Consider the following 13,317-nt stretch of genomic DNA (forward strand, 5'->3'; position numbering starts at 1 on the left):
TTTGATTCTTCTCCTCTTTTTTTTTGATGAGTCTGAATAATGGTTTGTCTATTTTATTTAACTTCTCAAAGAACCAACTTTTAGTTTTGTTGATTTTTGCCATAGTCTCCTTTGTTTCTTTTCCATTTATTTCTGCCCTAATTTTTATGATTTCTTTCCTTCTACTAACCCTACGGTTCTTCATTTCTTCCTTTTCTAGTTGCTTTAGGTGTAGAATTAGGTTATTGATTTTTCTCTTGTTTCTTGATGTAAGCTTGTATTGCTATGAACCTTCCCTTTAGCCCTGATTTTACTGAGTCCCAAAGCTTTTGGGTTGTCGTGTTTTCATTGTCATTTGTTTGTATGCATATTTTGATTTCTTTGTGATTTCTTCTGATGTGTTGGTTATTCAGAAATGTGTTGTTTAGCCTCCATATGTTTGTATCTTTAATAGTTTTTTTCCCCCTGTTGTTGATATCTAATCTTACTGCATTGTGATCAGAAAAGATACTTGGAATGATTTTTTTTTAATTTACCAAGGCTAGATTTATGACCCAGGATGTGATCTATCCTGGAGTAGGGTTGGTGTACACTTGAGAAAAAGGTGAAGTCATTGTTTTGGGGTGAAATGTCCTATAGATATCAATTAAGTCTAACTGGTCCCTTATATCATTTAAAGTTTGTGTTTCCTTGCTAATTTTCTGTTTAGTTGATCTATCCATAAGTGTTTTAAAGTGAGTGGGGTATTAAAGTCTCCCACTATTATTGTGTTACTGTTAATTTCCCCTTTCATACTTGTTAGCATTTACCTTATGTATTGTGGTGATCCTATGTTGGGTGCATATATATTTATAATTGTTATATCTTCTTCTTGGATTTATCCTTTAATCATTATGTAGTGTCCTTCTTTGTCTCTTTTCACAGTCTTTATTTCAAAGTCTATTTTATTTGATATGAGTATTGCTACTCCTGCTTTCTTGTGGTCTCCATTTGCATGAAATATCTTTTTCCAGCCCTTCACTTTCAGTCTGTGTGTGTCCCTTGCTTTGAGGTGGGTCTCTTGTAGACAGCATATATAGGGGTCTTGCTTTCATATCCATTCAGCCAGTCTTTGCCTTTTGAATGGGGCATTCAACCCATTTACATTTAAGGTAATTATTGATAAGTATGATCCCATTGCCATTTACTTTGTTGTTTTGGGTTTGAATTTACACACCTTTTCTGTGTTTCCTGTCTAGAGAAGATCCTTTAGCATTTGTTGAAGAACTGGTTTGGTGGTGCTGAATTCTCTCAGCTTTTGCTTGTCTGTAAAACTTTTGATTTCTCCTTCATATATGAATGAGATGCTTGCTGGGTATAGTAATCTGGATTGTAGTTTTTTCTCTTTCATTGCTTTAAGTATGTCCTGCCATTCCCTTCTGGCCTGAAGAGTTTCTATTGAAAGATCAGCTGTTAACCTATGAGAATCCCCTTGTGAGTAATTTGTTGTTTTCCCCTTTTTGCTTTTAATAGTTGTTCTTTTTGTTTGATATTTGTTACTTTGATTAATATGTGTCTGGGATATCTCACCTTGGGTTTACCCTGTCTGGGACTCTCTGGGTTTCTTGGACATTGGTGGCTATTTCCTTCCCCATTTTAGGGAAGTTTTCAACTATTATCTCCTCAAGTAGTTTCTCATGGCCTTTCTTTTTGTCTTCTTCTTCTGGGACTCCTATAATTTGAATGTTGGGGTGTGTGACATTGTCCCAGAAGTCTCTGAGGTTGTCCTCATTTCTTTTAATTCTTTTTTTTTTCTCTCTGCTTCATTTATTTCTACCATTCTATCTTCCACCTCACTTATCCTGTCTTCTGCCTCAGTTATTCTATTGTTGGTTCCATCCAGAGTGCTTTTGATCTTAGTTATTGCATTATTCATTATTGATTGACTATTTTTTATTCCTTGTTAAGCATTTCATGCATCTTCTCAATTCTTGTCTCCAGACTATTTATCTGTAACTCCATTTTGTTTTCCAGATTTTGGATCATTTTCCTATCATTATTCTGAATTCTTTTTCAGGTAGACTCCCTATCACCTCCTTTTTTGTTTGGTTTGGTGGACATTTATAATGTTTCTTTACCTGCTGAATATTTCCCTGCCTTTTCATCACGTTTCGATTGCTGTGTTTGGGGTGGCCTTTCTGTATGCTGGAAGTTTGTGGTTCTTCTTTATTGTGGAGGTTCCTCCCTGTGGGTGCAGTTGAGCAAGTGCGTTGTCAAGGTTTCCTGGTTAGGGAAGCTTGCATCGGTGTTCTGGTGGGTGGAACTGGATCTCTTCTCTCTGGAGTGTAATAAAGTGTCCAGTAGTGAGTTTTGACATATCTATGGGTTGGTTGTGACTTTGGGCAGCCTGTATTTTAATGCTCAGGGCTATTTTCCTGTGTTCCTGGAGAATTAGCTTGGTATGTCTCGCTCTGAAACTTGTTGGCTTTTGGGTGGAGCTTGGTTTCAGTGTAGGTATGGAGGCTTTTGGATGAGCTCTTGTTGATTAATGTCCCTGGAGCCAGGAGTTTTCTGGTGTTCTCAGGTTTTGGATTTAAGCCTCCTTCCTCTGGCTTTCAGTCTTGTTCTTACAGTAGCCTCAAGACTTCTCCATCCATACAGCACTGATGATAAAACATATAGGTTAATGGAGAAAAGATTCTCCACAGTGAGGGACACCCAGAGAGGTTCACAGAGTTACATGGAGAAGAGAAGAGGGAGGAGGGAGATAGAGGTTACCAGGAGGAGAAGAGGAGGAATCAAAGAGAGAGAGAGAGAGCAATCTAGCCAGTAATCATATTCCTGTGCTGTCCACAGCCTGGAACATCCAGAGAGGTTCACAGAGTTACACAGAGAAAAGAAGAGGGAGGAAGGAGATAGAGGTGACCAAGAGGAGAACATGGGGAGTCAAAAGGTGAGACAGCGATCTAGCCAGTAATCAGTTCCCTGTGTTTTCTACAGTCCAGAATACCCAAAGAGATTCACAGAGTTGGGTAGAGAAGAGAAAGGGGAGGGAGGAGATAGAGGTGACCTGGGGGAGAAGAAGGAGAGTCAAAAGAGGGAGAGGACAATCAAGCCAGTAATCACACTCCTAAGTAAAAATGGGTACTGAAGATTGGATTCTTAAAAGTACAAAGTTGATGACAAATACCAAAAAGCAAAGATTAAAAATCAAGAGTAGAGGTTAAACTCTCAAAAATACAATATTAAAAAAAAAATCAGAAAAATTATAAAAAGCATATATGAAATTTGCTTTAAAAATAAGTTCTTTTTTTTTGCAAGATAATAGGTTATAAAAATGAAAATTAATGGAGTAATAAAGTAGTTAAAATAAAAAAATTTTTAAAATGTTAATAGTAAAACATATCTAGGAATTTCTCTGGAGCTATTGCAGGCAGTGTGGTGTCAGTTCAGTTTCAGATAGTTCCTTGTTCCAGCTTATACTTCTTCTCAAGGTCTATAGGCCCCTTCCAATGTAGTTGGTGCTAACTACAGGGTTTTAATCTGTTGCACCTATTACTTCCAAAGCGTTTCCCTCTATTTATTTTGGTGGCTTTTGTTTGCAAGTCTCTTCAGTGTCTAATTTCCACCCTGACACAAGGGGGCGAAGGTGATCACTTATTTAGGCTCACTTGTTCAGTTGTGCTGCAGGGAGGGAGGAACACTGCAAACAAATATCACTGGCGTGTGTGGGGAGTGCTCGCGTTGTCTGGGCCACACTGTGTTTCCCCCGCTCACGGCGTGTGTGCCTTCCTGGTCTACATTGCTCAGGCTCTAGGTTGCTCTGCAGGGGAACTGTCTAAAGCGGGCCCTGGGTTGTGTGCATGTCCCAGGTCTAAGCTGCTCAGGTTCAGGTTCTCGGGTACTCCACAAAGGCGCAGACTTGGTTGGGCCTGCGTTTTGTGCCCTTCCCAGCTCAGGTGACCAGGTGCTTGGTGAGTGCACTCTCCCCAGGTGTGCAGTGCATCTTATCACCTCCCCAGTCCCAGCCGCTTGGTTTCCTGGGAGCGCAGCGGGAGCACCATCCCACATGTGCCCTGTGTCTCCTCTGGGGAGCTGATCTCTGGCTGCGACCCTCCTGGTGGATATCAACCGTCCAGGATCCGAGGAACATTTGGTTAGCAACTGGGAGCCTGCTCGCAGTTTGGTGGAGGATGCTGTCTCTGGGGCCGAGATTGCCCCTTTCTGGCTCTAGCTGTCGCCCGCCTGCCTCTCTGCCTCTGGTGGGGGATGGGCCGGTCTGCAGCCGGCTAACTCTCCTCTGGTATTCACTCAGTCCTTTGTTCTGTGAGTGGGCCTGGCAGTGCCTTAGGTTAGAGCTTTTTGCGGGAAAGTTCTCTCTCTTTCTTTTTTTTCCTTTCTGGCTATCCCACAGTTTGGGTTGCTGTCTCATGTTAGCTCCCTCAGATTGTCCTCAGGGCATTCAGGCCTGGTCCTTACCCTAAGAAATGCAGCCTGTGCTTCCCTGTTCAGCCCCTGCTTGCTGGTGGCAGATGCGAGCATCTGGGCAACTTCTCTGCTGGGAGTTGCGGTTAGGCACGTAATCTGTGGGTTTTATTTATTTATTTATTTTCTTCCTGGTTATGTTGCCCTCTGAGATTCCAAAACTCCCCACTGATCCGCTGGTGAGAGGGTTTCCTGGTGTTTGGAAACTTCTCCTCTTTCACAACTCCCTCCCCAGGATGGGTCTCCATCCCTACCTCTTTTGTCTCTCTTTTTATCTTTTATATTTTTCCCTACCTCCTTTCAAAGACAATGGACTGCCTTTCTGGATGGCTGGTGTCCTCTGCCAGCATTCAGAAGTTGTTTTGTGGAATTTGCTCAGCATTCAAATGATCTTTCGATGAATTTTTGGGGGAGAAAGTGGTCTCCCTGTCCTATTCCTCCACCATCTTAGGACCACCCCCACGTTTTGTGTTTTTATAAAACACCTAGTGAGAGATTACTTGCTCATTTTAATTAATTATCTCATGGTAAAATATAGTACATGTTTTCTTGCAATTCAATTATTGAAGAGATTGTCTGCTTGCAACTTAATATGGTCTTTTTATACTCTTTAAAGCTGCTTGGGCATGGAAATAGTTACTTTACATGGAAGTAAATTTCCATATACATTTACCATTTATAAGGAAATGGTAGGTCATCTCTCCCATTCCCTTTTAATTCATGGTTGTATCAAAAAATTTCTCAATTTTAGATTATGGGCCATGTTGTAAATAATGAGATTTGAAATATGGCAAAAGGAAGATACTACGTTTTGTCATTTTCTTTCTTCTGAGTTTTTAGTAGTACTTGTAATTGGATTAGGAAAAGCTGAAATTGTATTTTATACCTGATTTTTTTTCTCATGTTGTTTCTATTTAATAAGAGAACCATACTTATTTTTATATTCTTCTTTGTAAATGTACCTAGTGAATGTATTAAATTCTCATAGAATCCATTATATATTTATTCTATAGTCTATAGGTGAATATATATATATAAATTATATTTGTAGAATAAAACACATAACATTTTTGTAAACTGTCTGCCATGCTTTTGCATAATTGAAGGAAAGGCAGAGATCTTGTGCTGAGTGATATTGCTTTATTTCAGTTCTAACTGCAGGTACCATCCTTTTTGGCATCACAAGATCTCTGTTGACATTCTACGTCCTTGTTAATTCTTCACAAACTTTGCACAACAAAATGTTGGAGTCCATTTTTAGAGCTCCAATGCTGTTCTTTGATAGAAATCCAATAGGTAAGTCATACACCAAGTTTCTCAGTAAGTATGTCTTATTAATGCATTTAGTTCCTGATTACATTTGATATTTGAAAATGGATGAGATACTTAGAAGAAAATCACTGTGCATATTGATCTATTTTCTACAAAAAACTTTACTGATCTGAATATAGGGGCATATAAGTTTTTATTCTAATTTTAGTGTGTGTGTAAAGATAAATTTTCACTTTGCAGAATGATTTAGAAACACATTTGTTATGTGGCATATAAAATATCCTATGTTAGATGCAAACATGTTTTAATGTTGTTGGCCAGTTTCTAAAAGCTGGCTGTGTCATATAGTGTTAAGTTAGGCTGTTGTCTAGATAGGACCTTCTTACAATGAATCTGCAAGAGACAGGCTGTGTGTTTCTTTCTTTCTTTTCCCATCCATTTCTGGAATCACAGAACTCTGACATATGTCCATGCATTGAGGTTTACATAAAAATAGTAATAAAAATTCATTAAAATACCAAGTTGGTAAAATGTAAGCATCTTTTTCAAAGAAACTAACTTTATAGTTTTACAGTGAACACTTGGTGACATGTAGGACCCTTTATAGTATATAGCACATGGATCTTCAGTAGTAAGTTTCTCAATATGAGTGTCCCTGGAGGTTTCTCAGTGGTTTTTTTCTTCCACCTTGAGGCCTTTGACTTGTTTTGTGTCTGAAGGTAGCCTCCTGACCTGGGTTTCTATGAAGCGTTAGTTCATCAGTGTACATGCCCCTCTGTTCAGTTGGTTGGATTTGTGCTGAGGCCCAGGGCAGCTTTGTTTTTGTAGGCAGTGATTGAAAGGACTTGTTGAAGCAGGTATGTGGACTGGAGGGAGGACAGGAGTAGCCTTGGCCTGGCCATCAATTCACCATGTGACCAAGGCCAAAGCAGATGGATCCTTTTGGGCAGGCAAATCTCAAGGCAGGATGTGGTCTGTCTTGGTTTAAAAGTGTAACTCTGCCTGAAGTCAGCTGTCTGGGTTCAGTCCTGGTGCTAGTTACAAATAGTAATAGCAGGTTATAGTTATATTAATATAATTCTTATGTGCTGGTTACTTAATTTCTTCGTGTCTGTTTTCTTATGTCTATATGGGGATTCTATTAATACATTTTTTTGACTGTGTTAGAAATAAGCTTATTAATATACTCACAACACTTAGCTCATGGTCAGTGACTAGTGAACCCTACTGATTATGAGGAAATGTTATCTGGGAACTTCCTTTCATGTGAAATGGGAGTAATTTCACATGCCCTTCCTTGTGAAGAAGACTCTTGTGAAGATTAACACAAACTATTCAGGGAAGTATCTTGTGTAGATGTATTCAAAACATATGGTTTGGTCCAGGCAGTAAGCCAAGCACAGAATGGTTAACTACAAAGGCCCATACAGATCTCATTTTATTATGAAGCTGTAGTGAGGAAGTATTTGGAGAATTCCATACTATTATGGCTGTGAAGTTGTTTCACTTTGTCACTTAATGTAAAAACTATGGTCATCAAGTTGGGAGACTTAAGTGGGACTAGATTTCTGTTATTTCAACCTCTGGGTGCTCATGACCACAGTTAACCAAGTTCTTCACGTTCAAGACCTGTAGGCTTCTCCAGATGCTGATTTAGTTATTATTCAGGGATTTGGGATCAAGTTTAAATCTTCAAAGTCACTAATCTTAGAGCAGTCGGCACACTGGTACTTGTCTTCCTCCTCTTCTTCTATCTCTTAGCAGAATCTCATTCCTTCAGGAAAATAGAAGCCCAAATAAGTATTATATTGCAAAGATTATAGGCCTGCTTTGCCCAAAAGGCTTCAGGGTCATCAATTATTTACTCCTTCAGTGGTATATTCAGTTGAACTCTTTCCTATAGTTTATTGTCAAAGTAAAATTTACAATAGATTATTTATGGTGGACTTTATTGCTGTGATCACATGAAGAGGAAACCACATATATTGATATTTTGGAAGCTCTGATTCCTAGAATCAGACTATCTAAGTTTCCAAGTTCTGTGTCTGTCAATCAAGGAAATGAAACTGTCAGACACGTAATACATTTCCCTGGGGTTTAGCTGAGCATTGAAGGCAAATTGTGGTGCTTATGTGGGTTAAATATTTGGTACCTAATAGTTTTGCCTTACAAACTAAAGGCCATTAAGAAATAATGAGGAGGATTTCAGCCATTTTTAAGCACTTATGACATTTAAACACATTTTAAACACTTAGACGTTTAAAAACTATTATTGGACAGGGAGTTGTGATGTAGGTGGAGATGTTGGATGTCCTGGTTATGCTGGTACAGAGCTTTGGAAGAGCTGAGCCAGTCACTTCTCTTGGCCTCATGTTCTAACAGGTAAGAAGAGGGGGCCTTTTCACTCATCAAGCATTTACTGGTCATCTACTGGTTGTAAGTTGTGGTCCCCAGCATTGAGACAAACAATCCCTATGTTTCTTCTTATTCTTTTTTTTTTTTTTCTTTTTTTGTAGTTTTCCAAGTTTATTTCAATTTATAACATAAGGTATTTCAAATAAATCTTTAATTATACTGCATGCAAAAAAAGTACCCCCAATTAAAGTCATCATGTGCAAAGGTTATTGTGATGTGGCCCATTGTTAAATAGATAGTTAGAAAGTTATTTTTTTTTTCCCAAATAAAGATAATGTGTCTAAATGAGAGGGAGAAAGAGAGATCCCATTATCAAACTTGGAAACAAAGAAGTAGTGATATCAACTTGCTGGGCTGAGAAGAATTTGCAAAAGACTATCTGAGAACCTCTGAGAACAAGTGATTAGGAAAAATCATGTAAGGTCATTTCCCAACACCTGACACCCACACAAGAGGGATGTCGTTGTTAGTACTATGTTGTTAAACTGTTGGACCTCTTTCTTTTTTTGAAGTGTTTAACTTTTTTCTTAATACATATATGTATATCTATATATGTATGTGTTTATTGAGACATTGTTGACTTACAATGTTTCAGGTGCACAGCAAGGTGATTCGGTTATACATATATATTGTTTTTGAAATTATTTTCCATTAAAGGTTATTGCAAGATATTAACTATAGTTCCCTGTGCTATACAGTAAACCTATTACTTGTTGCATGTCTATTTTTTTAATTAGACATCTAGCATTCTATTCATACCAAGTCAAACAAGTGGAATCAAAATGTCATAAATTTTTTAGCTAGGCAAAAATTGTTAAGTTTTCTAAAATACATATATTATACATATTATTTATATATATGTATACACAAGCTTTTCTACTATGCTTGATAAGCAGTTGAGAAAGAACACCAATAAAAAAAGATGGAGAAATTGGGAAACAAATAAATGAAATGGGGGTACTGAATATGAAATAGAAAAAGTGAAACAAGCTAGGTAAAAATAAATGATCACCATATAGTCCAATTGTTTTTAAGCATGGCTGCTTATTAGAAACACCTGGAGTTCTGCAGGAAAAAAAAAATAAAAGCAATACCTGGGTATTTATATTTTTCAAAAACTTCCAAGATAGTTTTGATATGCATCTGGATTTTAAAAAGTGATTACAGGCTCTTGTATTAAATAGCAGTTTTGATGATACAGATTTCTAATATTTTTCTGTTGACTAATCAGGATACAATGGTATTATATGAGTAATGGTTACATAATCACAATAGTAAAAGATGTTTATCAGATAAATTAATAGCCAGACAAAAAATAAAATATAATTAAAATTGCAAGTCATAAAGGGAACACAAATTATACAATAATCACATACAATTGGGGGGATCAAGCAGAGTGACATGGTAAGTGGAAATGCATCCATGCAACATGTTCTCATCTGCTCAGCCAGTCTCTGTCTTTTTTTGGTGCATTTAATCCATTTATATTTAATGTAATTATCAATATATGTGATCTTATTACCATTTTCTTAATTGCTTTGGGTTTATTTTGGTTAAGTCTTTTCTTTCTCTTGAATTTCCTGCCTACAGAAGTTCCTTTAACATTTATTGTGAAGCTGGTTTGGTGGTGCTGAATTCTCTGAACTTTTGCTTGTCTGGATAGTTTTTTATTTCTTCGTCAAATCTTAACCAAGAGTCTTGCTGGGTGGAGTATTCTTGCTTTTTAGTTTCTTCCCTTTCAGTACCTTAAATATATTAGTCCATTTCCTTGTAGAGTTTCTGTTGAGAAATAAGCTGATAGAGTGATGGGAGTTCAGATCAGCTCAGTTCAGTTGCTCAGTCATGTCCAACCCTTCACGACCCCATGGCCTGCAGCTCATCAGGCCTCCCTGTCCATCGCCAACTCCCAGAGCTTACCAAAACTCATGTCTACTGAGTCGGTGATGCCATCCAACCATCTCATCCTCTGTCGTCCCCTTCTCCTCCTGCCTTCAATCTTCCCCTGCATCAGGGTCTTTTCAAATGAGTTAGCTCTTTGTATCAGGTGGCCAAAATATTGGAGTTTCAGCTTCAACATCAGTCCTTCCAATGAACACTCAGGACTGATCTGCTTTAGGATGGACTGGTTGGATCTCCTTGCAGTCCAAAGGACACTCAAGAGTCTTCTCCAACACCAGAGCTCAAACGCATCAATTCTTTGGCACTCAGCATTCTTTATTGTCCAACTCTCACATTCATACATGACCACTGAAAAAAACCATAGCTTTGACTAGACAGACCTATGTAGCCAAAGTAATGTCTCTGCTTTTAATATGCTGTCTAGGTTGGTCATAGCTTTTCTTCCAAGGAGCAAGCGTGTTTTAATTTCATGGATGCAATCACCATCTGCAGTGATTCTGGAGCCCAAAAAGATAAAGTCTGCCACTGTTTCCACTGTTTCCCCATCTATTTCCCATGAAGTGATGGGACCAGATGCCATGATCTTAGTTTTCTGAAAGTTGAGCTTTAAGCCAACTTTTTGACTCTCCTCTTTCACTTTCATCAAGAGGCTCTTTAGTTCTTCACTTTCTGCCATAAGGGTGGTGTCATCTGCATATCTAAGGTTATTGATGTTTCTCCCAGCAATCTTGATTCCAGCTTGCGCTTCATCCAGCCCTGTGTTTCTCATGAAGTACTCTGCGTATAAATTAAATAAGCAGGGTGACCATATACAGCCTTGACATATTCCTTTTCCTATTTGGAAACAGTCTGCTGTTCTATGTCCAGTTCTAACTGTTGCTTCCTGACCTGCATACAGATTTCTCAAGAGGCAGGTCAGGTGGTCTGGTATTTCTATCTCTTGAAGAATTTTCCACAGTTTGTTGTGATCCACACAGTCAAATGCTTTGGCATAGTCAACAAGGCAGAAATAGATGGTTTTCTGTAACTCTCTTTCTTTTTTGATGATCCAGCAGATGTTGGCAATTTGATCTCTGTTTCCTCTGCCTTTTCTAGAACTAGCTTGAACATCTGGAAGTTCACAGTTCATGTATTGCTGAAGTCTGGCTTCGAGAATTTTGAGCATTACTTTACTAGCATGTGAGATGAGTGCAGTTGTGTGATAGTCTGAGCATTCTTTGGCATGCCTTTCTTTGGGATTGGAATGAAAATTGGCCTTTTCCAGTCCTGTGGCCGCTGCTAAATTTTCCAAATTTGCTGGCATATTGAGTGCAGCACTTTCATAGCATCATCTTTTAGGGTTTGAAATAGCTCAAATGGAATTCTATCACCTCCACTAGCTTTATTCATATGCTTCCTACGGCCCACTTGACTTTGCATTCCAGGATATCTGGCTCTTGGAGAACGATCACACCATTGTGATTATCTGGGTCATGAAGATATTTTTTGTACAGTTCTTATGTGTATTCTTACCACCTCTTCTTAACATCTTCTGATGGGAGTTCACTTCTATGTAATTTGTCATTTTTGCCTTATTGCTTTTAATATTTTATTTTTGTCTTTAATTTTTGTCAGTTTGTTTACTCTGTGTCTCAGTGTGTTCCTCCTTGGGTTTATCCCGCCTGGGACTCTGTGTGCTTCCCAGATTTGGTTGACTATTTCATTTTCCATATTAGAGGAGTTTTCAGCCATTATGTCTTCAAATATTATTTTTAGGTCCTTTCTCTCTCTCTTCTCATTCTGGGACCCCTATAATGTGAATGTTGGTGTGTTTAATGTTGTCTCAGAAGTCTCTTAGGCTGTCTTCATTTCTTTTCATTCTTTTTCTATATTCTGTTCTGTGGCAGTGATTTCCACCATTCTGTCCTCTAGGTCATTTATCTGTTCTTCTGCCTCAGTTATTCTGCTATTGATTCCTTCTAGTATATTATTCATCTCTGCTTGTTTGTTCTTTAGTTTTTCTTGGTCTTTGGTAAACATTTCTTGCATCTTTTCAATTTTTGTCTGCATTCTTTTCCTGCGATCCTGAATTATCTTCCATATCATTATTCTGAATTCTTTTCCTGAAAGTTGGCCTATCTCCACTTCATTTAGTTGTTTTTCTGGGGTTTGATCTTGTCCCTTCATCTGGGACATAACTTTGTGCTTTTGCGTCCTGATTGACTTTCTATAATGTGGTTTTTGTTTTAGCCACTGTGGAAATGTGATTCTTTCTTATTGTTCTGTCTGCACTCTGATGGATGAGGCTAAGAGACTTGTGTGAGCTTCCTGATGGGAGGGATTGGTGGTGCGAAAAACTAGGTCTTGCTCTGGTGGGCATGACCTTGCTCAGTAAAGCTTTAATCCAATTATCTGCTGATGGGTGGGGTTGTGAACCCTCTCTGTTAGTTGTTTGGTCTGAGGCGACCCAACTGTTGGGTCTTTGGTAGGGTTAATGGCCACTTCCAAGGGGGGCTTATGCCAAGGGAGACCTTCCTGTGGGATCACTGCTCCTTTCCTCTGGGTCTTGGTATGCACAAAGGTTAGCTTCTGTCTTCCAAGACTGGAGTCTCTGGTCTCCTAGTCCTGTGGATATAATGAAGTCCTGCTGGTCTTCAAGGTCAGATTCCCTGGGAATTACCAGTCTCTTTGTTTAATTCCCTGGCTGGGAAGCCTGATGTGGGGTTCAGAATCTTCACACAGTGAGGAAACTTCTTTGGTATTATTGTTCTCCAATTTGTGGGTCACCCACCCAACTGGTATGGGATTTGATTTTATTGTGATTGTGCCCCTCCTACCATCTTGGGGCAGCTTCTTCTTTGTCTTTGGACGTAGGGTATCTTTTCTTGGTGGTTTCCAGCATCCTCCTGTCAATGAGAGTTCAACGGCTAGTGGTAATTGTGGTCCTCTTACAGGAGATGAGTACACACTTTTCTACTCTGCCATCTTGACTGAAACGCTGGCAGTCCCTGTCTTTCAAGGCATTTACACATGTAAATAATTGCTGGCAGTGGACTGTTTGTTTAAATTAAATGGTGTTAATATTCTGTGATTCCATATAGAAAAGGTACAGATTCACATTTTAATACAGCTGTCAACTGGAGATCTCAGTTCATACATACACACCACATACACACTGACAAACATAGCCCTATGCTGCAGATCTTTTTCATAGTATGTTATGTAAAGGTTACCCTCGGTTTCAGAAAATTTTACAAAAACTGTTCTCCTGGTACTTTAAGATGAATTGTTTTCAAAATGAAATCACGT

At 38.6% G+C, this 13,317-nt stretch overlaps 1 protein-coding gene across 1 annotated transcript in view; it reads left to right on the top strand.

The window, feature by feature from the left end:
- Positions 1–13,317, top strand: part of LOC122447477 (ATP-binding cassette sub-family C member 4-like) — a 1,659,665-nt gene that overhangs the window by 348,959 nt on the left and 1,297,389 nt on the right. Inside the window, exon 19 of the mRNA XM_043478123.1 lies at positions 5,593–5,739. Within this exon, the coding sequence (XP_043334058.1) occupies positions 5,593–5,739 (147 nt within the window). The remainder of the gene's footprint in view (positions 1–5,592; positions 5,740–13,317) is intronic.

The sequence above is a fragment of the Cervus canadensis genome, chromosome 9 (genome assembly GCF_019320065.1).
Source record: "Cervus canadensis isolate Bull #8, Minnesota chromosome 9, ASM1932006v1, whole genome shotgun sequence".
NCBI lineage: Eukaryota > Metazoa > Chordata > Mammalia > Artiodactyla > Cervidae > Cervus > Cervus canadensis.